General features: G+C 35.9%; 1 protein-coding gene across 1 annotated transcript; it reads left to right on the top strand.

The window, feature by feature from the left end:
• The first annotated feature begins 267 nt into the window (after window positions 1-267).
• Window positions 268-21,955, top strand: LOC140152974 (poly [ADP-ribose] polymerase 1-like). The gene is made up of 23 exons (XM_072175532.1): window positions 268-429; window positions 3,584-3,671; window positions 5,361-5,557; window positions 6,207-6,418; window positions 6,652-6,742; window positions 7,366-7,482; window positions 7,886-8,088; window positions 8,859-8,948; window positions 11,981-12,147; window positions 12,826-12,971; window positions 13,380-13,473; window positions 13,887-13,964; window positions 14,317-14,449; window positions 14,701-14,899; window positions 15,152-15,280; window positions 15,945-16,028; window positions 16,786-16,908; window positions 17,380-17,505; window positions 18,530-18,628; window positions 19,326-19,478; window positions 19,768-19,957; window positions 20,711-20,828; window positions 21,684-21,955. Exons 1-23 carry the CDS (start codon window positions 310-312, stop codon window positions 21,760-21,762), a joined length of 3,036 nt encoding a protein of 1,011 aa, XP_072031633.1. The 5' UTR covers window positions 268-309; the 3' UTR covers window positions 21,763-21,955.
• Window positions 21,956-27,145: the final 5,190 nt, after the last annotated feature.

Here is a 27,145-nt window from a genome sequence, read left to right as displayed (position 1 = left end):
GTTTTGACGCGCTCCGCGCCTTAATAGTTCGGGCAATGAATAATTTGTCTTGAGTCTGTGTAGTTGAAAGGGGGGTCAAGGGAGGGGGGTCGTAAAAATTTTTGCCCGCGATAGGGGGGGTCATAAAAAATTGACTCCGGTCACCGACATATTTGGGACCCCCCTTCCGAAGAAAATGCCAGCCCCCTAAAAGACTGGCAGTTCTTGTTTCTTTTGCGGAAAAAACTCTCTTGAAACATTTGGCTTGCCATACATGTGTGGCACACACTTGGGCCCTGCTTGGGTCAAAGGTTAGCTAAAGTTGTCAACATGGGAGATCATGTAGAGTATCCGTGGATGGCAGAATATGCCAAAAGTGGCCGTGCAGGCTGCAAAACATGCAAGGGAAACATAGCAAAGGAGAGTCTTCGAATCGCAAAGATGGTGCAGGTAATATGACACGTTTTTCTTCAGCATTTTAAACACAGTTTGTAAGTGTCTGGTTGACGGCATGTTTAATTTTTGGCGGGGTTGCTGAATTCCGCAGCCAGTCATGCCAGTACAAAATAAATCATGCATGCATGAGTAATGCACCAGTACGTGTATGCAATTATTGCAATGATCCTAATAAAATCATTATCATATTAGCAATTTAGCATAACTTTTCGATCTATACTGTTCTAAATGTATCTCAAATGGACTGGTGGTTGTCAGTTCCAATAATTGAAACTCCCGGCTCCGACCAAGTCCTCAGTCAAACGTTCGAAATTTGTAGTTACTACAAGTACAACTGGGTCTGGGTGGTTGTAAACTAATACCTCGGGCTCTGCTGACTCTCTATAGTCTTAGACTCTGATCTCTGTCATCATGTCTGTCATGTCAGTCCCCAGAACAAAATATTTATTTGCCATGTTTGCTGACAAAAAAAAAGGTGATCATGGTGATATGCCCGGAAGTCACTCCCATTGTGGCCTGTACACCATCCGCGATAATCAACTTTTGAAAAGCACCCTAAACAAGGATTTAACCCTTGGCTAAAACAATACCCTAAATCAAATTTCATACCCTAAATTTCATTTCAGCGTATTAGCAATTGCAATTTTGCTACCCTTTTTTCCAATATTTCATGTTTTTGACACCCTAAGCGCGTTACGCGTGATCGTGCTTACCCACGAAAAACTACCCTTTTACGCGTTTTCATTATCGCGGATGGTGTACAGGCCACAATGGGAGTGACCCCGGGTGATATGATAGTTCAATAATTGGAACTCACGGCTCCGACCGTGAGTTCCAAGGAGCTACATGTGTAATTTTGTGTATGTGTCGCCGCGATTTTAATAGTGCATAGTGTGCATTCAGCACCATATTCACATGTACATAGTCGTGGAGTGGACTTTTCGCTGCTCATAAAATCACTCAAAAATCATCTTTTTTGAATATTTCTTTGGACAAAAGCTGATGCGTAGAATAAGTTGAGCAATCACAGATGGCATACATCAGTGACACTGGTTTCTAAAGTGAGTATTTACTTACTAGATATACTAAAAATGCAAACTTGTCAAAATAAAACCCTGGAGGCTGGAGGCATCCTACGGGAGTACCTACAACTTGAGAACAAGTCCTCAAATGTTCGAAATTTGTAGTTACTACAACTAGGTGATATGATGATGATCCTGTTGGTCATACTCGTCAGCCTCAGAAAAGTGAGTCCAGAGGGCGTATGATGACTTACGCATTTGTAATCAATTTGTGTGTAACTTCACTGAACTTGGTGAAAAGAACTCACAATTTCTCATCCTTTCAAAGCTCAGCTCCAACATCCAAATACAATAGAAAATGATTTTTGAAGTCGAGAGAAAAGAGATGAAGGTTTTCCACACAAAAAAAAACAAGCATGTTTTTAAATGTTGTGAATTCATCAAAGTTCAAGAGTTTCCACCATCATGACCGTAGTACTCCGTCAATCAGACACCATTTTTTTTGCCTGCTTGAAATTCACAAAATCTTGATTTGGATTTATTCACAAGACTTTCATGATCCACAGCATCATCCCCCAACTTTTCTCAAAATAAGTTGAGATTTTTATCACTGGAAACTTCTGGCTACATAATCAGCCCTCTAATTAACCCACAGCACCGACGGCATATTGCCGTGGGTGCCCACCCCCATTGCCGCAATGCCCTCAAAATATGTCCTTTACCGACGGCAGTCACTTGCCGTGCCCCTAAATTAAGTTGCCGTGGGTGCCCTAGCCGGCCGGCCCTGCCCCTTCCTTATAAACTCATTACCACGTACTGCTTAAATCCCCGCAAAATTGCGGAAAATTAGATCGAAAATATTGAACACGATCGCTATTTTGAGCATCGTAACCCAGCTATCAATCACAGTATACACAATAGTTTGTTGTGAATTAATATTCATTACCCCTACGTAAGCGTACATATTCAGCCAATCACATCGGCTTTTATACATTATCTGGTTTCTAGAAATGACTTCATTTTCTCGATTGGTCAGGGAAACACCTTCAGCATACTATCGACCAATCAGAAACGCTGTTAGTAACTAAACAGCTAAGCTTCCTCGACCTCGTGTCATGAACAAAATCTGAGCGCTGGGCAAATCAATTAATCTCTCGATTAGCAAACATTGACTTCCCATTGCAAACCGATGGCGATACCCTTCTGGTATCGTCTTATCTTTTACATGTAAGCCCATCTCTAGATATTTTTTGCACGAAATAGTTTTTATCCCGGCGAATTTGATCAATATTATTACCAAAGTTACAGCTGTTTCATCGCTGTCTCGAGTCAGTTTTGCAGCTCAGAACTTGGGATCGCAAAATTTAAGTAAATTAAACTGTTGATATTTGATTGATTGCTTATTTTTAAAGCAGGTTTTTTAAGCAATCATTTTAGTTTTAGTGTAAAGTTGAGAGTCGAATTTTACTTTGGTGTCGAATTCAGCTGACGGCAATGCATCTATTCGCTTTTGAAAAATTGCCTTGGTGCCCTTCTCAAATTTTCAACAGTTGCCTTGATGCCCTTTTGATATATTACAAATTGCCGTGCTGCCTTGCCTTTTCAGTGAAAATCCACGGCAATTATCAACTTGCCCTAAAAAAGTTGCCGTGCCCCTTCAGATCCTTATTTAATTCGAGGGCTGTACATAATGTTTAAATACAAAATATTTCTTACAGATTAATTCGTTTAGCAAAGATATTGTGATATTTGAATTTCGTTCTTGTATACCAGAACGAAATTACAGCACATTGTCTATGGAGCAGTGTGTATTCATACATAACTCGCAAGTTACGCAAAATCTGAATCAACTAAAATTTTGATTACTCTAATAGGCTGCTGATGCGATCTGCTTTTAATTGTTGCCGAGTGGAAATTTATCAATGAGCTTTGCGTCGTACGTGTTGTTAGCCTTGACTTTGCAACATCAAGGTAGTACACGCTCGTCAAAGTTTTACTGCAAAGCCTTAATATACTTGAGTTCATGAGTTTAGAAGTAGGCCTACTGTATCCCTGATTTGTATGTATTGCATGATCATTGTCAATGCTGATTGTTGAACAATTCTGTTTTTTAAATTTCTTTGCAGTCTCCTCATTTTGATGGCAAGATGCCAATGTGGCACCACTTTTCCTGCTTTTGGAAACGTTTTACGGTTGAATCTCATTTGGATATTGGTAAGTATTATAATTCATGTTGAGGCATGGTTTATGTAGCTTCAAAATTTGAAACAATATTACCTTTTCAACTATTTTCCATCAAGGTTCAAATATGGTCATTTTCACAGTAAAGGGTGTAACTTTTGATTTTTAGGGTCAAAATTTCAAACCACTTAAATATGTTTCTGTTTACTGAAATCATGCATAGAAGCAACTTAAATTCCAGTAAAATAATGTTTCAAGGCTTAAACCTTTTGATTTCTGATAAAAAATTGACATTTCTATAACATTTTGGTTAAAATCTAAGAAAAAATGTATTTTACATAAGCTCAGAAAATTATGACATGAAAGCTTGAATACATGTGAAATCCCATTCCAAAGTAAGTCAACAGATATAAGTAAAATTTTATACCATGTTTTGCTATGTTTGTAATAACCAGTTTTGAAAATTTTTAACATCAAGGGTCATTTGCAATGGAAATTTCCCAACCTTAAACATATTTTTAAAGTTAACGGAAAAACGGCTCTTTGAAGTCAAGATTTAATAAAAAATTTAAAAGCTTGCAAATCGACTAATTTTTGTTACCCATTTCAAGTTAAGATATCAACTGTTATGAATCAAGAAGAAGTGAAGAAATAACCAAGAATTATGAACCAAAGCTATACCCACAAAGTTTGTTAACAATTGTTAACGGAAAATGAAGCCTCGAAGCGACAAATATCAAGTCCGGTTCTCAAAAATGCAGGGCTGTTCACAATTAAATCTAATGGGGCAGTGTTTACTGAACATATGACCGTACTTTCAGGATAAGAAAAATTATCCATGAACTAACTGAAGAAAACACAGGGTTTTACAAAAATGTTACTGTTTTTTATAGTTTTTCAAAATGGCAATATTAGGTACATTTAAGCCTGCTAAAACTGAACGCAGTAACTCCCGAAGATGATTATGCTACCCAAGGTAACTGCTCACTAGATGACTTATGTGGCCAAAAATCATGGAATTCTGTGCTTTATTAGAATACTACGGATCAAAATATTAAAAATCCAAAGTTACACCCTTTACCGTGAAAATGACCATATAGCATGTATAACAAAGGTCCCAAGTCCATGGTATACATCGATTTGGGTGTGAGTGTGACCTTCTAACTGTCAATTAATGGGCTTAGCACTCGCATTGGCTGGGTGTAAGAAATCATTGTCCCTATAGATACAGCTATGTTTATACTTTTAACTAAAAGCCATATTGTAACATTTGCTGAGGAGGACGCCCACAATATTTTTCAAAAATCCGTATTTTACACAATTGTAACGTACCATATTCGCTCCAATAAGCGCCCATACCCCAATAAGCACCCACCCGGGGTATTTTAAATTTGCTAAAGCATGCCATTTGTGTTGAAGTGATGGATAGACGTTGATACAGTGAAATAGCTGGGGATTAGAAGTCCCAGGTGTAAACTTGCAATACATTTTCTGCATCAGGAAAGCTACTAGAATGTCTCAGGACCCTTTTATAACATACATAAACTTGTCTCTAATAAACACCTGTTAGGAAAAAAAACTTGTTAGTCTATATAAATTCTACTACAATTTGATTATTTTAATTGTTGATTTTATTTTAGTCTTTTAATTTCTTGTTTGAAGCAGAAATGTATTTAACATAAAAATGTGTTTCATAATTGTTGATTCATTTCCCTGCAACAGGTGGCTTCAACAACCTGCGATGGGATGACCAAACTGCAATTAAGGACAAGATATCAGGAGGTGGTGACTCGGCACCTAGTGGGAGTAAGAAAGGATCATCCAAGACAAAGAAGGCAGAACCAGTGCCAGAGTTTGCTGTTGAGTATGCCAAATCAAGCCGCAGCAGCTGTAAAGGGTGTGGAGAGAAAATAGAAAAGGTAAATATGACTGTGAATTGGTGGAAAGGTTCAGTTATATTTCATTAATTTTAAATTTGCTGCTTGACATGACAGATATATGTACCGTCCAAGGTTATAGCTAGCCCAAGTTGTGATCCTAGCTTCTAAGTGTTATTTTTGAAAGTCATTCACTTGGATGCTTACAACTTATATACATAAGTTGCCCCCCTCCCCGGACACAAGCATACAATTACCGTAACCACCCGGGTATAAGCCCACCTTCAGGTATAAGCCCACCCCCTATTTTTCAAAACATTCTGGGAACAAGGGTGCACTCGGCTATAAGCCCAGTACTAAATTGTGGCTAAGTTCTTAAATCCAATCAATGCTTTTCTCTCAGTTATATCAGTTGATAATAAACATTCCACACTTTATAGAATTTTAAGAAATTGACATAGATGATAGAAATTACTGGTACATTGGGCATACTAGCCCCACCCCGGTTATAAGCCCACCCCCATTTTTGAAGTGAAATCTGCCATCTAGGGGGGGTGGGCTTATACCCGAGTGGTTACGGTACATGCGAGGTCATGCCCTATTTTTAATCAAATGACCAAGTATTTTTCACCAAACAGCATTTTGTTTTAATTAATACTACAAGCCATATAAATGTCTTTTGTGTTTCCAGAATGAAGTTCGTATCTCTCACCTCAGTGAGTCAGCTGCTATTGCCAAGAGAGTGCCTGGTCCTTTGGCTCTGTGGCATCATGTGGATTGCTTCAATGACCAAGAGAAGTTTGATGAGTATGGATGGCTACCAAGTTATTCTGGAGAAAGGCTTACTGGTTTCTCAACTCTCAAGAAACCTGACCAGGATATGCTTAAGAAAAAGCTACCAGCGTAAGTTTTTATCAGGCTGAACAAAAATGTTTAAGTGTTTCCGGTAGCATAAGTCCTCTTGGGTATTTTTTATAAATTTTGAATTCTGGCCACATACTGTTGATAAAATGACTTGCTTAGTCAGAAAAACATTTTATTTTTGAAAAATAATCTTTCTTCCATTAACTTTAAGATTATACTTGTTCCCATGAATTGTAATGATGATTTTAATGACTCTTAATTTTTTATCCAAGGAAACGTAAGGCTGCTGCCGATGAAACCGACAGTGGACCATCAGCGAAGAAAACCAAAGGAAAAACAAGTAAAGAAGATAAAGCACTCAAAGTAAGAACTCACCTTCTGTTATGGAACAGGAACAGTCATTTTGTAATTTAAAGGACAAGGTCTCGTGAGTAAACTATTTTGCATCATGTTTGAAACACACAATGTGCAAATATTGTGAAGAAAAAACCTCTGATATTTAACTTGTAAGCATTCTTGTTAAACGTGTGTGTAAATTATGTTTACATATTTTAAGTCTATGGAGTTGATTGCACAATAACCTCAGTTTTCAATCAGTTTAAGATTGTAGTAAAACATGAGCAGGTTGTTTTTTCCATAGAGTGTGCACATTGTGTTTTCAAACATACAGGTATGGCATGCAATGATCAGCTATGAGGCTTTGTCCGTAAAACGAATGTCTTATACATGTACCTCAATGCTTTTAAGAAACAAAGTTTTCTACAGGATTTTCAGGAATGTGTTCCACATTGAAGCACATTATTTTACATGACTTGTTTGTAACTTAATGAGTGTGCTTGCAATCGGCTGATGCCAGTAAAGTGTTTGAACTTAACGACCAGGCTAACCTGAACGTACACAGAGCACTCAGCTTGTTAGCCTTTGCACTTTCATCACAAATGAATTGGAAATTACTAACGGTTTATAATTGATTGTTTTACAAACAGGAGCAGAATGATTTTGTTTGGAAAATTCGAGACAGCTTGTTTCGTAATGTGTCTAACAGTGATCTAAGGGTGTTGCTTGAAGAAAATGAGCAGGAGATTCCAAGTGGTGAAAGCAAGGTAAGGAAACTACTACTCCCAATTCTACAAAAATATGGTTCTAATATTTCAAGATGGTAAAACGCAAATGCTTCAAGATGGGTTGCAATCTGTTCATTCATAATCAGGAGCTACTTTCATAATCATAGCTTAATCATTAAAGGTAATACAGATATTTTGTGCTGTCAACACCATTTATGGTTACATGCTGCTCAAAGAAAACATTTGTAACTCAAAATCATTTCCACCAGGTATTTATTCACCAAAAAGACACATTTTCAAATTATACAGTCTACTTTCCAAGTAAAAATTGTTCAAGTATGTTCATTTTTTATCGATATTGATGGAGGAGAAAATTTTTTACTTTTTTCAAGGAACCATACCATAAATAATATTGTATTCATGTACTTTGTTCTTAATGCAGCTGTTGGATAGAGTGGCAGACTGCATGGCATTTGGCGCCCTCTTGCCTTGTCCTGAGTGCCAGGGTCAGTTGGTAGTGTCAGCAGGTACAGGATACCATTGCACTGGCGACCTTACAGCTTGGACCAAATGTCAACATAAAAGTCTCACTGCAAAGAGAGGAGGGTGGACTACACCTAAATCATTTCAGAAAAATGATTACCTGTTAGTATTTAAATTTAATGATCTGCTTTCAAGTTCTTGTTGTTTCCAAGTTTTCTTAAATCCTGTAATATCATGTACGAAAATAGCTTGTTTTGTCCCTAAAATTGATTTCAAGCTGTGGCCAAAAAAAGTGGTCAAATTTTTTTGTAATCATATTTTGGGACGACGGGCTGGTGAAGTGATCGTAGCACTTGTATTTCACCACTGCGTCCCAGGTTTGCCACAGTGCCATAAAAGTAAGCATGGTTTCCGATCCATGACCATCCTTCCCGGTTTTTACCTGGGTACTCTGGATGTACAGGATACAGAGGTGCAAGTCTTATGGAATTCGGTAATGTGGCCACAAAAAATTCGGAAATGTTAAAAGAAAAAAAAATATTTATTTTTATTTTTTACATTTCGAAATGGATGATGTTATTAAAAGAGCAAAAACCCCCTTTTTTTGGATCGGGGTGATACCCTGCAGCCTATTCCCCAGACAAGCCCCCTTGCATCCCGGGAATTCCGGAAGTTTGGCGAGGTGCTCGCCTTAGGCTTGCATGTTTTTCAGGGAGTGGATCGTTACCTCACTTACACCTCTGAGGATACTGAGGTAGTGATGTTTTTAATCCGGCTTTGCTCATGCTATGAAATCGGGTCAAGGGTTACTTCGGGTCATGTAGGATCATCCTTTATTCTTTTTAAACTTGCCTGCTCTGGTCTCATAATTAGGCAGGGCCGTATTTTATAGACAACTTAATGTACTAATCTCCTTGTTACATCTCTTTCAGGTCTACATTCAAATTCAAAGCATTCAATAAGGGAGTGCGAGTTTTCCCACCTGATGCTGTAGCTGAAGCAAGTACTTCAGGGGTTGCTGGGTATGTAAATTAAGAAACACAGTTGTAAAGTGTGCTGAGGCTTCTGGATCAACATCTAGGCATTGTGCCTGTGCGTAGCGCACTATAAATCACTGCGCTTTAAAAAAAAAATTTATGCCGTATCCTTTACACCCAAATGATGTGTTTGAGGTACAGTACTAAAAACGAACCCATTATTTAAACATCCTTACTGATGAGTGTTGTTTCACATTATTTGCACCTTGTATTTGTTATGAGGAAGCACGTTCATTAAAATAATATAAAGTTGCAGCTATTCACTTGGAAAAAAAGTACAAACTGACCAACCAACTTCAGCTGTAAAGCAACCCCTAATTGGTCACCAGTTTGTTTTCAGGAAAATAGTTGACATTAGCACAGACAGGCTGTTAGAAACTTACCAAGAATCCAGAAAAACCATTCTTTGCCCTGGAAAAACTCGTGTATTGTCAACATTATGTCCACATTTGCAACATGTTAACATGTTGTTTTATAATGTATGATGCAGAGTTTTACACCAGTGTATTGTTGGCACAGAGCCAAGTACCAAGTATTCTGCGATGGGCATGATTGATTTTAAAAAGGACGGTAGTAAGCCAAAATGTTTGTGTGTTGTGTCTTGGATGTCAGTTGGCTTAATTTGCTGCCGTAGTGCATGGGCTCATACACCTGTTCCGGATTATGGTGTGCCACAGACTTCGTGTTGTGATCATTTTGATCAGTGGTTTGTAAAAAAGAAAGTGTGAGCCAGTTGATCTAGCAATGTTCATATTCTAGCAAATAAGTGATGTGTTAAAGGTGAACCTCATTGAAAATAAAGTTATATATCAATGGAAAGCTTATGATGTCAGGATACTAAAAACTATTTTTTCCGATTTTTTTGATGGCCAATAAAGCTGAAAAATTAAAAAAATTAATGAATTTTTTGTCTTTTTGAAGACACCCAAAAAGCACCCAAATCAATCATCTATGACCTTGGGAATGCTCGTGGCGTGAGCTCAGGGTTCGCATCACGTGATCATACTTCGAAACATGTAAACAAGACTTGCTTCCTGTACTTTGCAAGCTGCCCGGCAAGTCTGATTTTCACAATAAAGCTTGAAATTAGAGGAATCTTCAAGTTGCTGGTTCCTTCTATATATATTAGAAATAATAGAATTATTGTCAACACGTAAATTTTCCGTAAATTTTGACAAAATCAGTCATAACTAGCTGGGTATAATTGGGTAATTGAGTTTGAATTTCGCGCTGGGATCAATTCCATGCGCAAATGCTTGCTGCTGCCGTTCATGTCGTGGACTGAATAAACACGATCGAATAACAAATTAAATACTTTCATGAAAGTTCATCTGTCATGTCTGTGTTGGTATAAATCATGATTTTGATTTAAACTTTTGATCTAAACACAAGGAATTTATTCCTACCTCGGAATTTTCAGATGGTACTCCATCTTTCATCAGCGAGTGATACAGTCACTCACTGCTGATGAAAGATGGAGTACCATCTGAAAATCGAGTAGGAATTAATTCCTTGTGTTTGAATCAAAAGTTAAAATCAAAATCAAAATTAAATCTTGTTTGTGACATTCCTATTCTTGATTCATTTTAAAATATCTGATTTAAAAAAATATCGTCTTGCAGTAATCAAAAAATTAATAAAAAAGCCGCCGATTTTATCAAACCCAGCCCATATAAACTTGGTTTCATATTTAGCGCATTGCGGTAATACATTCTTTCCACACAATCACGATTGAAAGAAACAGATATTTTATTATAAAATAAATACAATTTGGACTTGATAGACCATTATTTGATGGAATTCTGAAATCTGAATAAAATTAAAATATTGTCACTTGTGTCACGATTCTTTAATGATAGTACAATCAGTATATACGGTCACGGTACTGAAAAGTGAAACATTCATGTTTTATGGATTACCGCACATGATGCGTAAATTGATGCTGAAGAAATGGCAGGGACCCGAACAAGGTGGTTCCAGGGTTTATGCACAAACACAGCGACTCGCGTCGTCCTGCTTGCGTGTGTTTCAGCAGATTTGATCAATCATTATCTTATATTTGGAACATTTACAGGAATACATTTTGCTGATGAAGTAGCAATAAGTTGGAAATATCAGAATGTGAATATAAAATCGGTCATTTTGTCTGCAAATACAGTACAGTCGCGGATACTGAACACTCGGCACGGACTTGGCGACTGAGTCTCGGTCAGTCACGCACTGAGTTCATCCCGTATGTATGTACGAGTTAGCCTATCACACATGACCGGTTGTAAAGCTAAGAAATAATTAAAAATCCTGTACATGTACCTTATTCTATTCCTTCATTTTCTCATTGTGATAAGTTCATCTCAACTTGGTGTGACGATCTGAACTGGTAGCACTAGCAGTTATTTTTGCAATCTGTTTTCATTCCGGTTCTTGGCTAATCTTTGCTCTTCGTGCTTTACTGTAATATTCCCTATGCATATCAGTGATATCGTGGATGGCTTGGCCAATCCCAAATCACCCCGGCCAGCACTTTTCCCATTTTTAAATCCACACACTTTATTCAGGAACTTCATTCTTGATTTGATCATGATGTTTCCTTCAGTTATTCTTATTTTATTGACGATATTTTTCATGTAAAGTAAGCTGACAATGACTGAATTAGTGCATTGGCCCGATGCATGCCACAGTAATGCATGGACATTGTGTTTACAATCGAACCCGAAGTAACTGTGTGTCCCGGGCTGGCGTCATCAACGAAAAGCGCCCAATTTGAACGATTTCGTTTTGTTATTTAGGGGGTGCCAATATCCAATCTTTGCATGGAGATTATGTCTAGCCTGGTACGTTAGGCAAATAAAAAATATTCTTTTCTGCTTCCTGACATCATAAGCTTTCCATTGATATATAACTTTATTTTCAATGAGGTTCACCTTTAAATGGTAACAGTATGTTTTAAATGTGAAATAAAGATCTCTTAATGTCTGCAGTTCTAAAAATAAGATGTAACCTTCTTTGTATTTCACTAGCTCAAGCAAGAAGTCATCAGGCAACCAGCCCCTAGCTGGTGTGAAAATTGCTCTGGTTGGCAAACTGAGCCAGAGTAATGCAGCACTGAAGAAGACCATCACCGGACTAGGAGGAGAATTGGTGTCTTCTATCAATCCATCTGTAGCATGTGTTATTAGCAATGAAGGTCAGTTCCTGGCAAACTGAATGATGCAAGCTGATATACCAGATTATCAGACCTATGGCAAAATGAATGATAGTTAATATGTACCTGAAAAAAAAGATTGCATGATCTTGAATGTATGGAAAATAATTAAAAGTTGAAATCACACAGATCCGGATTTATTATTTTTTGAATCCAACCCTGTCACTTGATATTGATTAAACAGCCGTACATTGTTGGCAATCAAAGAAGATGAGATATTAAAATGATAAATTGTTGCAATGCTTAGATTTTGTCACATATATGTTTATTTATTTTGTTGAGATCTCATTGATGCATAATGTAAGTGGAAATTTTCACAGGACATTAGTTTTCACACTTTTCACTGTCAAATGCACAAATATGTTCTTTTATATATAGGTTTATTATGTAAGAAAATCTAAATCACAAATTTAAACACAAGCAAAGTAGATCAAAATTGGCAAAGCGCAGCATTTACAGGAGCAAAAATCACTTTCTTTATCAGTAATGAGGGTTTGAAATTGGTACTACAAGGGTGATCTGTAAATAAATTTGTAATAGGTACAAGAAAATTTATCAGAAAGTCAGTTAATATTATTAATATGATTTGTAAAATCTAATGCACTTGAATTCCACAACAAAGTTTTTTTTAATTTGACCATCCTTTTGTTTTATGTATAGCTGAGGTGGAGAAGATGTCCAAGAAGATAAAAGAAGCCAAGAAGCATGATGTCCATGTGGTGTCGGAAGACTTCCTGGAGGCAGTCAAGAAAGGTGGAGCTGCTATGATGATAACTGAGAAAAGTATCTCTGACTGGGGTGCTGATGTGAGTCAAAACTTGCGTAAATTACAGTTAGGTTGCTGGGATGTACATGCAGGTATTTTTACATGTATGTCACAGCTAATCAAGGCTTGAATAGTTGGTATGAAGATAGTGGATTACCTCCCACTTCAAGCTCTGCATGTTTTGATTGGACTCAACATGTTCAGGAAGGACATTCCATATGCAGGCTGAAAGGGGGAATGAGGTTGTGTTATCTGACGAAACATCAAGTGCTAGCATAACAGATCTGGTGCCTTATTATAAAAATGCAAAAATCTTGAATGAATTTAATGTGTTCTGATTCAGAAAATTAGGCATAATATTGCTGTACTGAGCAGTGATTACCCACTCTAAGCAGCTCAAAGACACAGGGTAATCCTTGATGATTTTTTTGTTGTTGTCTCACCACAGCCACACTCTCGGATTGCCAAGGACGAAATTGATGCTCCAGGACCTTCATTCAAAAGTGGACCTAAAAAGAGTGCTTTGGTCTCAGACAGGGAAGGTATGTTATATTTCAAACATTTTTGGTTTAGAAATTTAATGAAATAAGTACTCAAGACTTTCGGAGTCTGGGCTGATGGCCTGAACACAAGTGATGTGGTCCACTATGTTTCCTTTGACACCTATTTTTGACATTCTTCTGAAGTGAAAATATTTTGAGCAGTAGATCATGCGCATGATCGAGAGGAGGTATATCTTTACAGAAACTTAAGGAAAAAAGCATTTTGATGTAGTGAATGTATTTTGCTATACAATCAATATATTTTATAACCCAATTATTAGTAACAAAAAGGCATATTCTCATGCTGTGAAAACCTGGGATCTTTACCAACTTGGGATCTTTACTAGTACTCACCACTAAGTATTTTAAAGTAAAGGTGAGATATTAAATTTGTATGATATATCTGGTTTCAGAGAAAGCCTACACCAAGAGCGTACCCAAGAAGATGAAGATGATGCTGAAAGGAGGAGGAGCTGTAGACCCAGAATCAGGTAACACATATCATCTCATATTAGGCTATGCATCATGTACAAGTCCGTATGCAGCAACATGCCCCCCCATCACTAAAAGTCTACTTTATGCTATTTTTCCCAATAAAAGGGCTTGCAAGCAGAAGAAAATTTGACAAAAGATCCACTTTTTGTGATAAGGGGCTCAAAAAGTCCAAAACCTGGCCAGGAATAATGGATCTCAAACCAATACATTTTATTCTCTAAATTTGTAGTATACTTTACAATATGATCTCAAGAGATGTTGTCATTGCTGTTGCTATTGCATGTTCATTTCTCCACAGGAAAAAACATACAAAAACAAACCAATCATAATGAGATATCTATTTTACAGGACTCGCCAGTTCAGCCCATGTACTGAACGAGAAAGGAAAACTATATGCAGCTACTCTTGGTATGGTAGACATTCAGAGAGGCACCAATTCCTACTACAAGCTGCAACTACTTGAGTCTGATAGCCATAATGGGTAAGGTATAAACAAGGAGGTTACATAAACATGGAGAGAAAATATGTATTACGTAATGCATTATTCCTTTGATGCCCATTTGATTTGCCAACAGGCTATTAATAAACATGGTACCATTGTTTCAAACAAAAGGGTTTCGCAATTAAATTGATAAATGATCTCAGCCATAATATTTTGTGATATGAGATCCTCTCTTTCCAACAGAATTTTATCACTTGGATGTATGACTTATTCCTTTGTGTGTGATACAGGTATTGGATCTATCGTGCATGGGGTCGTGTTGGTACAACTGTTGGTGGAAACAAGCTACAATCCATGGGTGGTAGTAAAGATAGGGCCAAAGAGGAGTTCAAAGCACTCTATCTGGAGAAGACTGGTAATAATTTTGGCACTAAGAACTTCCAGAAGCACCCTAACAGGTTCTATCCATTGGACATCGATTATGGAGATGTAAGCAAAATTTATGTCTAGCATATTTTTTTTGTCTGTTTGTAAGAAACCAGTTAAATAACACTGAACATGATTGAGTTTGTGTTACAGGGCAAAATTGTTTCGTAGATTTCATTTCATTAATGGGTTGATGACATATTAGGAAGTCGTATGTTTATTCAGGGTATCATGTTCAACATAATTTCTGAAAATATAGTACCTGGTAGTTTTCTTCAAACAAGCAGTTGTATTCTTCTTCACTTTTGGTTTCAGGATGAAGAGAAGATGGCCAAGATGAATGAAAAAGCCGGAACCACCACCAAGCTTGATCTCGCCATACAACGGCTTGTCAAAATGATATTTGACATTGATACACTCAAGAAAACTCTAGTAGAGTTTGAGGTAGGGGGATTATACTGAATTTATATAGGAGTAGATGAGGTAATAAGTGGTTAGGGGGCTAGGGTTAGTATATTATGTGATCCCGGAGTGGGTGGTTAAGTCTCTTTAACTGAAGTTATAACATGTGTGAAATGTGTGAAGAGGTCAGGAAAAAATATTTAAAAAAAAACCAACCTTTATGCCAGTGAAGAAAAGTTTTATCAACAAAATAAGACTCTCTAAAGATGTAAAGTAGTAAAGCCAAAGTTATATTCATTTGCTAGTGGTTAACCATTGTAAATCAGTCAGTAAGCCAAATTGAACATGACATCACAAGAATTAAACATCAAATGCATTGGTTTATGATCCCTATAACAGCAATCCCACTGAACTTATCAACAAATTCCCTCCAGCCACAAAGCAGATATTTTTTAGATTAATTTACTCAAGATAATGTGATAGTGGTTGGTATTTGAAGTTTGTAGACCCAATTTTTTTTAAATTTTAGTTGTCTTATTAGCTAGGCCTTACCATTTAACATTTAATAAACAGATCCACATTTTCAGTGAATAACACCTTTATTTCCAGACAGCATTTTATCGCATTATGTTTTGGTAGTATTTTTGGTGTATAATCTATGTGTGTTTGCTTTTATTTGATCATGTGTTTCAAATGTACACTTCAGATTGATCTTGAGAAGATGCCACTTGGTAAATTATCTCGCAAACAAATGGAAGATGCCTACAAGGTCTTGACAGAATTGCAGAAGGTGAGATCAAATAATTAACTTTTTCTCAACATAAAGTATCACTTACAGTTTGAAAAAGTATGCCTGGAACAATGCACAATTTGTATGTATACTTCAAAAGTCATATTATTCTGACCAGTCCATAGTCACTTAATGTATTTTTAGTATTACACATCTACACCTAGTCAATTTATTACGAACTAATAAATGATTAAACTGATATGGTAAGCAGGCCCTGACAAACCTGGATCAACATTGCATTGCAAGCAGTTGGATTCTAGTCAAAATTGAATGCAAGTATCAAGTGATTTTGGTTGTGTGTCATTCAGTGGCATCATTTACACAAGAACTACAAAATTTGAATATCAAGCGATTTGTCTTTCAATCTCTTTGATTGCTGGTAATGTATGAAAACGAAATGGTCAATACATGTAGCATAATGAGGATAAGGCAGGTATCTCCTTGTACAGGCAAACTTGTTTTTGTAGCTTTAATAAAAATTGACTTATTGATTTGTTTGAGATCAGACAATTTAAGTATGATCAGATAATGTAGATTGGTAATTTATATTCTTTAGGCCAGGGTTACTCTATCTATTGCACTTACCCATTTCTCATGTCTGTCAAAGAAGAAAAGTGCAAACAGTGACAAAATTAATATAGTATGTAAATGTGATGTTAGTATTGTTTTAATTGGTCTAAAAACGTGCTGTAAAAACACAAAAGATTGGTGACCAGTTATGGCAAACATAATGCTTATTGCTTAATTTACGTTGTAGTTGGTAGAAGACAAGGCCAGTAACAATCTGTTGTTGGATGCATCCAATCGATTCTACACTCTCATCCCTCATAACTTTGGCATGAAGACTCCACCACTTCTTAATGACTTGGATACGATTAAGGTTAGTTGAGTAGTCTATGTTTTTTCAATTTAAAATAGGTGTAAAGTTGTATTTTGTCATATCTCCATGCACTGTAAGCATTATATTTCCTGGTGGTCAGTCCATCCAGTAGTCCTTTCCCGAGCTTGTGAGCACGATTTCTTGGAACTGGTAAAGCCTATACTTATAGTGAGTTAACGTGGTGGATGAGTGGCAATGTGCAGTCTGCAAATTCCATTACATGTTCGTCACAAAATATTTATACTAATTAGGTAGCTCATTTGCATGATTTAAAGCAAAGTTCAAACTTATGACCATGATTTCCCAGTACTGGTAAGGTGTATTGTAACAAAACCTTGTGGAACGAAGCATGTATTATTTCATTTCAATTATTACATGTTATGTAACATAGAACACAGACACATGAAGTATACTTACTTTGCCAAAACTTGCTTGCTCATGTAATGATTTCTGCACATGTTATTTTTTTAGGCCAAAGCTGAGATGGTGGACAGTCTACTAGAGATTGAAATTGCATACAGCATGCTTAAGGCTGATGTTGGTGGAGACAAAGACCCACTGGATGCTCACTATGAACAACTCAAGTGTGATATGGAGGTAAGATGGTACACTTATCTCTGGGAAGGGGGGAAAAGGGGTTAGGTGAGAGGGATGAAATACATACAGCATGTTGAAGACTGACATGGACACTGGAGACAAAGACCCACTGGATGCTCACTATGAACAACTCAAGTGTGATATGGAGGTAAGATGGTACACTTATCTCTGGGAAGGGGAGGGGAAAAGGGGTTAGGTGAGAGGGATGAAATACATACAGCATGTTGAAGACTGACATGGACACTGGAGACAAAGACGCACTGGATGCACACTTTGAGCAACTCAAAGAGATTGAATACAGCATGCTGAAGGTGCGGTCAAAGGTTAAAGTACTGTTGAATGCTCACTACAAGAAAGTGAAATACAGGAGTAGAGCATTAGACCTCAGGAGAGATGGGAATTGGTGTAGGGAGGATTGAGTTACAGATGGCATACATATAAAGTTATTCAAATATTAATCACTGTAAAAACAAAGGGATTAATTACATAGGAAATATTGACACATTTCTCTCCATATCTGCGAACGAGAATGTCTGACTTACGACTCATTTTGCTTGGTCACATCATATAATATTATTGGACACATAAAATGAAGGGCAGGGGTTATAAGTATGTAAACCCAAATGGACGTATTGTCAAGATTGGGTCTTGGGTTTAGAAGAGGATATTAACAGTTTTGGCACACACTTTGTGTTTTCATTCTTGTGAATGAAATACTTAATTTGATATGAATGTACTACATGTAGCCTAATTAATGCCTCTCCCTTAATAAGCACTCTCTACAGAATTTTTGAGTGACATCCGTCTTCACATCCCCTTTTCAGTGCACATGTACAACTTAATTCCAAGTCTGATAAAATTACCCTTTATGATGATTTTGACTTCAAATAAAGCTGAGATTTTGCATTGTATTTTGAATGTTTATTTGTGCAAATTCCCATTTGTATAAGCCCTGAAAATGACTGACGCTAAGTAGGTCGAATATGGTAAATCATTTTTTGTTATTTCATGCGTTGTTTTCCAGGTTCTCGATCATAAAAGTGATGAATTTAAGCTTATCGAAGAATATACCAAGAATACCCATGCTGCAACACATTCATCATACAAGCTGGAAGTACAAGAGGTATGTTGATATTGAATTTTGAAGACATTGAAATCAGAATATAAATTTGTTGGCACTTATTATAACAGTTGGGTTTTCTAACAATTCAGTTATTATTTGAGTAATAATGGACTTTGATGTTTGTAGAAACTGTCAGCCTTCCCACCACCACATACCCCAATAAAAAATGAGAAAGTGTATGCTGTTTAACACCACATTGTACTAAAAGGGTTGAGATATACTCATTAAGTTTTGAATTGTTGACAATGAAAATGTGAAAAATTAATATGTGTTGTACATGATGAACTTGGGCACATTGGTGAGTTGCAACTGATGCCTCAACAGCAAATATAGATGATGTTCACTATTTGTCATTACACTTTGTAAATATTCGTGAACTAATCATACGAATTCATTGGTCAATTACTAACCACAAGTATTATTTCCTTAACCTCATCCCCATAGTGAGTAATAGTGAGGTGTAATAGAACAAATATTACTACTGGTTTATATAGGGTAAATAGGGCAACTATTTTTCCCTTTTTTACTGACTACGAGCCTATCACTCCGAATCTGAAGAGGCCCATACGCAGTTTTTGCCCTATTTCCCCTGTAATCATGTCGTATTTGTATATTGTGTGACATGTATATGTATGTATTTTTATCAAACATGTTTCATTGTTAAATTGAGCAATATTTTGCCCTATTTTCTCATCAGGTCTTCAAACTGGATCGTGAAGGGGAATCTTCACGCTACAAACCCTTCAAACAGTTACCTAACAGGCAGCTACTATGGCACGGTTCTCGTGTGTCTAACTATGCTGGTATTCTGTCACAGGGTCTAAGAATTGCCCCACCAGAGGCACCAGTGGTAAGTGATAACATAACAGAGTCAGACAACCTATCGCATGCTATCAGACTTACCTTACCAATGGAGGGGAAGGTTTGCTTTAAAACTGTCTTCCCCATTTTGTCAATAGTTTGTGCAAAAACAAAATTGGGTACATATCTGAAAGTAAAAACTAACATTTTGCAGAAATCGTGCAATTTATTGCTTTAGACACGGTAGAAAATTAAAGGAAAAGTATGCTTTTAGTTCTTCATATGAAACAAAAATATCACAAGAGGTTGATAGATAATCATTTTGCTTTACTTTACAGACTGGTTACATGTTTGGTAAAGGTGTCTACTTTGCTGATATGGTGTCCAAAAGTGCCAACTATTGTCATGCTTACTCTAGCAATCCTCTTGGTCTGATGTTACTATGTGAGGTAGCACTAGGTAACATGTATGAGTTGACAGGGGCCAAGTCAATTACCAAACTACCCAAAGGAAAGCACAGTACCAAAGGTATGTATATATTTGTTTCACTTGGTTTAATCAGAGTTGTGATGAGTCATGGCTTGTGACTCGAGGTAAAAGAAGCGACTGACTCATCAAAGTGATATTCAGCTGACTTGACCCATTGACTTTGTACAGTGACTTAACTTGATTCGAAGTAAAAATAGGCCAAATGACTTTACTCGTTATAACACTGAGTTTAATATTTAAAAAGTGTGTTTTTTAGACAAAACATTGGCAGAACCTTGTAATCAGGTCTCTTAATTTGTAACTAATTTTATGCCAAAATGATAACTTAATCAATGCAGTGACCTGTCAAATTGATGGCATTGTTGACATCCCAGCATTGCCAGCATTTCATACTACACAAGACATTAATACTAGAGTTTGAAATCCCAGTATTTCAGGAGTGATACTTTATTGTGGTTACCTTTCAGGAATGCATCTTATTCTGTCAGTCAGAGTCTTGTCATAACTATTCTGTGGATATTGCTCAACATCCCTTAGCACACTGGAGGGAAAGATCATTGTTCGCTTTAAAATGTTTATTCCTTGTGTCAAATCAAAAAAGAATAAACAAAAAGTGTACACTCCATTACAAAGTTTCACTCCAGCGACACTCCAGATCTGGGGATTAAAAAAGATAGAGCAACACCCTGGATGTCCGAACGACAGCATATATATTGTGTTCAGATGCCATCATTTTGACTCTTCTTGTATACTAATCAACATACTTTATTTGTATCTGTTTATATTTGCTAGGTCTTGGCAGGACTGGACCTGATCCTTCAGGTACACTGGTACAACCTGATGGAGTGGTTGTACCAAAAGGGACTGGTACAAGAACAGGACCCAGCAACACTAGTCTACTCTACAATGAGTATCCTTTACTGTTAGATGGCAACAATAGTTGTACAAGTCCATTTTCACTATTTTGCATTATTTCGCTATTTTGTCTTATGTGTCATACTTGCCTGTAGGTTTTTAATTAGAGAGGGGGGGGGGGTACTCATGTAGAGGTTACTCATATCACATGGTTATTTTTTGGAACAGTCTGTTATCAAACATCCCCAGTGGTCATTTCTGCATAGTTAGAAGCAGAACTTGTGATGTTCCAGAAACTTGCATGTATATGCAATAGAGTACAATAGATGTTTTACTTCATATTTGAAATTCATTTTTGGTCACGATTCTGTGGAATGGCCCTGAACTTATATTACGTGATGTTCCAGAAACTTGCATGTATATGCAATAGAGTACAATAGATGTTTTACTTCATATTTGAAATTCATTTTTGGTCACGATTCTGTGGAATGGCCCTGAACTTATATTATGTGATGTTCCAGAAACTTGCATGTATATGCAATAGAGTACAATAGATGTTTTACTTCATATTTGAAATTCATTTTTGGTCACGATTCTGTGGAATGGCCCTGAACTTATATTATGTAAATGTTCCAGAAACTTGCATGTATATGCAATAGAGTAAAATAGATGTTTTACTTCATGTTTGAAATTCATTTTTGGTCACGATTCTGTGGAATGGTCCTGAACTTATATTATGTGATGTTCCAGAAACTTGAATTATATCCAGTGCAATAAAGTAAAATAGATATTTTACTTCATTTTTGAAATTCATTTTTGGTCACGATTCTGTGGAATGGCCCTTTAGCAAAAGCCTGTTTAGAGAAAAGTCAAGTCAGCTGTGTATTTCCTTAACCAAGTTTTCTTCCAGATACATTGTATATGACACTGCACAGATCAGGATGAAGTACCTGATCAAGATGAACTTCAAGTACTCATCACTATGGTAGTGAGATATGCTGATGGAAACAGGTGGTGAACACAGGGGATCTATTGAGTGTGGGCAAGGTCTTCACATAGCTTTGGCCCAAGCTTTGCCCACCAAATATTCTACAAATTTAGTGCATTAGCTGTATTCATGCTTGTTTTGTATGGACAATATCATTGGTATACAGGTATATTACTCATATATAAATGTCAGCCATTATCATTGGTATACAGGTATATTACTCATATATAAATGTCAGCCATGTATATGTGACATGATCTGGTCCATAGGGGTTAAAGACGGCAAATTTGAAATTGAGATGAAGGCAAAAATATGGAGTAAAAAGACAATAAAATACATAAGAAAATAGATGTCACAAAACATAGAACCAAGTATCCTAGACCTTTGGTGTTTTCAGTGTATGATAGCCGAATGTTTGTATAATGTAATAATAATAGCAATTCAAAAAATGCCTCCTTTGGCCCCCATGGAGCAGATTGTGTCACATTTGTCTTGGAAAAGTGATCATCCAAGCTAATCTGGACATGAATGTTTTTGATTGAATTCTGATATGTTCACTACTGATGTTAATGCCTTATCAGAAATTTTATATTATGGTGCTTGGTTAATGGTTTAATAAAAAGTCAAATCATCTCAATCAGTGCCTGTTGTCAATGCGTGCCAACCAGGGTGGGTGTTATACTGTTGCTAATTGTGGGTGTATATCAACACCACAGCCGTATTACACTCCCTGTCCAATAAAAGGGAAGTGATAGTTTACCCAATTTACATTGTGGCTCATTGTGCATTGTTTCAAGTCACAACAGTCACCTGTGCACCATGAAAGTAACTATTTTGGAAAAGAGTCTGGTACACACTGTGTCCATTTAAACATGATCTTGCATCAGGTATTGAATTCAAAATGTGTGAGTGCAATCCCCTGAACAGATAAACCATACAATGTGACCTGATATGATCCAATTATTAGTCAAGTATTTCAATTGCGCTATTCCAGTTGAAACTCATACACCCCCTATGGAGACATGAACCTTAATCTCTTACACAGGGAGTGCAAATTTATAATGTGGCTACGGTAGCCGCTACCTGACTGGGTGACTCCATTTGAAATCTACACCCCTATGTCAGAGATTAAGTTGATGTCTTCCATGGGGTGAATGGATTTCCAATGAAATAGCATATTATTAACTCACAATATAAGCAATAAATTATATGATGGCAAAACAATAGCAAACTTCAAGAAATGTATGCACTCCCAATTGTATATCTTCGCAGTTATTTTTGTCAGACTGGCAATTTTTTTAAATGTCCCACTTCATCTGGGCATGCTTGGATCATTGAATCAGGTCAGGTCATAAATATCACTTTCATATATATTTATCAATATTGTAATTATGCCAAACATCTGCTTAGTTCCAAAAAATAGGAGTATAATTGATGTCTATGTAACACAAATGCTGTGTGATCCAGTTTATTTAGAAGTTTCTCTGAAATAGAACCAGTCAACTAAAAAAGTTTTGATAGCTGGAGGTACTGATCACTTGCTCAAAAATGGAGGAATTCCATTGTGATGCAAAACAGTCCAAGTAACAAGTGTTTTGATAAATTTTTTTATCTTTAACCTCAAAGAGGTGAGGCAAATTGCCTTTATTTCTTTGTTTTTATCTCTTTTGATATCAATATCATATCATAATTATTACATAATATCATGTTTCACTTGATTTGACATTACTTATATGGTCATATGTCGTGAATTGGTATACCAAATAAGGTGGAGTAGTTACAAAAGTTTTTATTTTTTGTGTTAAGATATCAATTTAAGTTGGAAGTTCTTACCCTATTGCATGAAGTAAGGTGTTTTGATAAATGTTAACTATTGTTTACATACAAATTATATGTACTTAATAAAGATTACATAGGGACCCATTCTATTCCATATTGAGTAATTGATGATGGAGAATGTTTAAAATGAAAGTATATTTTATTTTTTATAATTAGTAACAGTAATAAAGTAAGAGTCTTGTTTAAGAAAGACGTTAAACAGATGTAATCCAAGGTTTAACTTTGGATGTAACATTTCTTAATAAATAATTAGAATGTGTTGTTAGATATGTATATTAAAGAAAAGTATGAATATAAAGTGACTTTCACTTCCCACTGTGCCCACCATCGGAGAAAAGTTAATAATATTCAAAAAGATTATACCCGAGTACCGACTCCGCCATGTTTGTGACATTCACTCATGGAGTGCAAAATAGTGTACCTACTGATTATTTCCCCAGTAAATCTTGATTTAAAGTGTGTAGGCTACTTGTTTGCGTTGGTGCCGATAATGATCTCCAAGTGCTACATGCACAAACCTTGGTAACCCATGACCTCAAAGATGCCAATTATTGTTCCATTACAGGCTTCAGCCAACATACACCAGGTGTACACTTTTATGGTCTCAATGCATGACAAACCAAGATGGCTGATTTTCCATAGAGAAATGCATGGTGCAATTCTGAGGCGGTATGCTTTGGATCTGATCTCTTTTGTTGTCTTGTATCTATGGATGCACATGTGGAAATAATTTAGCTCAATGAGGAACAAGATTTAGCAAATTGGTCATGTATCATTGCTAAAGTACACATTGTAGCATGTCATGCTACGTCGTTGGTAACATTTCGATAACATGATTCTTACCATATTTAGAGTATGAGGTAGGCTCGTCATGTTACACAATTTGTGGCGTGTTTTTTTTTCAAGAACAATAAAAAAGTTGACTGCACTTATCATTTATTTGAGTTGGATAACAAATTCAAAATAGTATAGCATTTTTGTCAGTAGATATTATGTATCTTTCTATTTACTGAAATATTTACACATCTATGATTACATTACAATTTTTCTTATTACTGTAAAACCCTCAAAATTGGATGATACATAAATAGATAAACCTAAAGATCAATGGTGGTGGTTTTATATACACAGAATATATTAGTGTTGAAGCAAATTATATAAGTAGCTGTCACATAAAATGATATGTAGTTCATATTGTTCAGTAAATCACACAAATGTTAGACCAAAATAATCACTTAGTTGGTTGTGGAATATGCATAATTATGACGCAAATTATATTGATTAAGTTCATTTATGTAGTTCATAGTTACTTTGGTGAAAACCATATCAATAATAATGAACCTGTCATGCACTGAAATATTTACACATCAGTGTGATAACATTATAAGTTTTCTTATTACTGTAAAAACCCTCAAAATTGGATGATACAGTAAATGGTGATGGTTTTATATACCCAGAATTATTAGTGTTGAAGCAAATTATATAAGTAGCTGTCACATTTAGTTCATATTGTTCAGTAAATCACACATAGAATTATGTTAGACCAAAATAATCACTTAGTTGGTTGTGGAATACACATAATTATGACATAAATTAAGGTGGTATTGAATGCATTTTCTAGAAATAAGGAAATGCTTTGAGCATGTTTTAAACAGATTAATTGAGTAGGGTAAAGTACACTGATCAATATGCCTTTTGTTTGAAACAAATGGACATACGGTTTCTATACTACATCAAATTATATTTTCTTTGTATCTTATTGTTTTTATCAATAATCAATATAGTTAATGAGCTAAAAGGACTGTAAAGGCTCATTAATATGTAATTTTTTGCCAATATTTTGCTAAAAATCAATGCATAAATGTTCATGGTACTTTTATTTTGCATACTTTTGCCCAGAAACTTGGTCAAAGTGTTTCTAATATGTTCTAATGTATTATATAGTGAAGCCGCCCCCTCATTTGCATATTTGCATAATTAATGAGCTAATTTGCATAAATGCTAATTAATTATGCAAATTAGGGCGGCTAGCTCATTAATTATGCATAAATTATCTGGAAGTCATTAGGAACACTTTGACCAAGTTTGAAACCAATATTCTGTTAAATAAAATGTTATGAACATTTATGCATTGGATTTTAGCAAAATATTGGCAAAAATTACATATTAATGAGCACTTTCAAGTCATATTAGCTCATTAACTGTATTGATTATTGATAAAAACAATACAATACAAAGACATTTAAAATGTATGTATTAAGAAAACCGTATGTCCGATTAGCTTCAAACAAAAGGCATATGGATCAGTGTTTTCTGCCCTACTCAATTAATATGTTTAAAACATAAATAGAGCACTTCCAAAATGGGTCCAGAACCACCTTAAATTGATTCAGTTCATTCATTAAATGTAGTTTATAGTTACTTTGTTGAAAATCATACCAAAAATAATGGACACCTATGACATATCGCTCATTCTACAAAATCCGGTGCCAATCCACTAAAAAAATAGAAAAAATAAAAGTTGTTCAAAAAAACCTGCTTTTTGTGTTTTTTAAAAGTAAATGTATCACTACTTTCAGATGTAAAAAATTGTCAACACCACTTGCATATTTTTCTTTCAGGATGTCATGATGTTTTTTAACATTAAAACTCAATGTAATGTTAGCTACGTTACCGACTATAAAATGGGCTGTTTTTACTCAATCCAAGGTCATAAAAAGCCAATTAAAGATCACTTGAGTGAAATGTAAAACAGATTTCACCATTTCATAGAAGTTTTGAAGATGCATAAATGAGTGTGTAACGTAGCTCACAGTAACGTAGTTCACTGGTTTTTAATGTTTTTAATGTGATTTGCAAACGTTAGAACGTTATGTCTGTTAATTCTAATATAAATGGGGTTCGACCACTGGTAGCTTTCACATATTATTAGGAAGTACATGTAATACAAGTGCATACTATAGAATTCTGGTAACGTAGCTCACCAATCTTAACATGGTCGGTCGAAATTTCAATGTTTACAACATTTCTATGCCAAAAATGCTAGAGCATCACGATTTTTACTGTGATTTTAAAACCTATGAGTGTTTCCTTTCAAAAACCGCAAATTACATTGATACCTCTGTTTTACTTCTTTCCAATAACGTGTGTTAAAAAGGGGTAACGAAGCTCACAGCGTTTTGGTGGAAAGTGCAATTTATTTTAGAATTACACAAAGACATTTTAATCACTAAAAAATAATGTTGATAAACAATATGATGGTGCGTTATCTAATTAAAAACAACAAATATGTAAAGAAATCGCATTTATTCAAAGAAAATATTTAGGGTTAGATGTGACACTTGAGCTGTGGAAACGCATTTTTAGCGATTTTTGAGCCTTTGCAAGGGTTAATCAGGCTGAAGAAAGCATTTAAAGTATGGAAAACTATATATGTCCGTGTAGATCTCGTTGAGTTCTACCAGAAAAACAACATATTTGATGCCCTAAATGCTCGACAAAGTTTTTGTGGACCAAAGAATGGAAAAAAGGCTATTGGCACCGGA

This window comes from Amphiura filiformis, chromosome 5, assembly GCF_039555335.1.
Source record: "Amphiura filiformis chromosome 5, Afil_fr2py, whole genome shotgun sequence".
In the NCBI taxonomy this organism is placed as follows: domain Eukaryota; kingdom Metazoa; phylum Echinodermata; class Ophiuroidea; order Amphilepidida; family Amphiuridae; genus Amphiura; species Amphiura filiformis.
The sequence above is the reverse complement of the archived record's forward strand: the minus strand, read 5'-3'. Positions and strand labels throughout refer to the sequence as shown.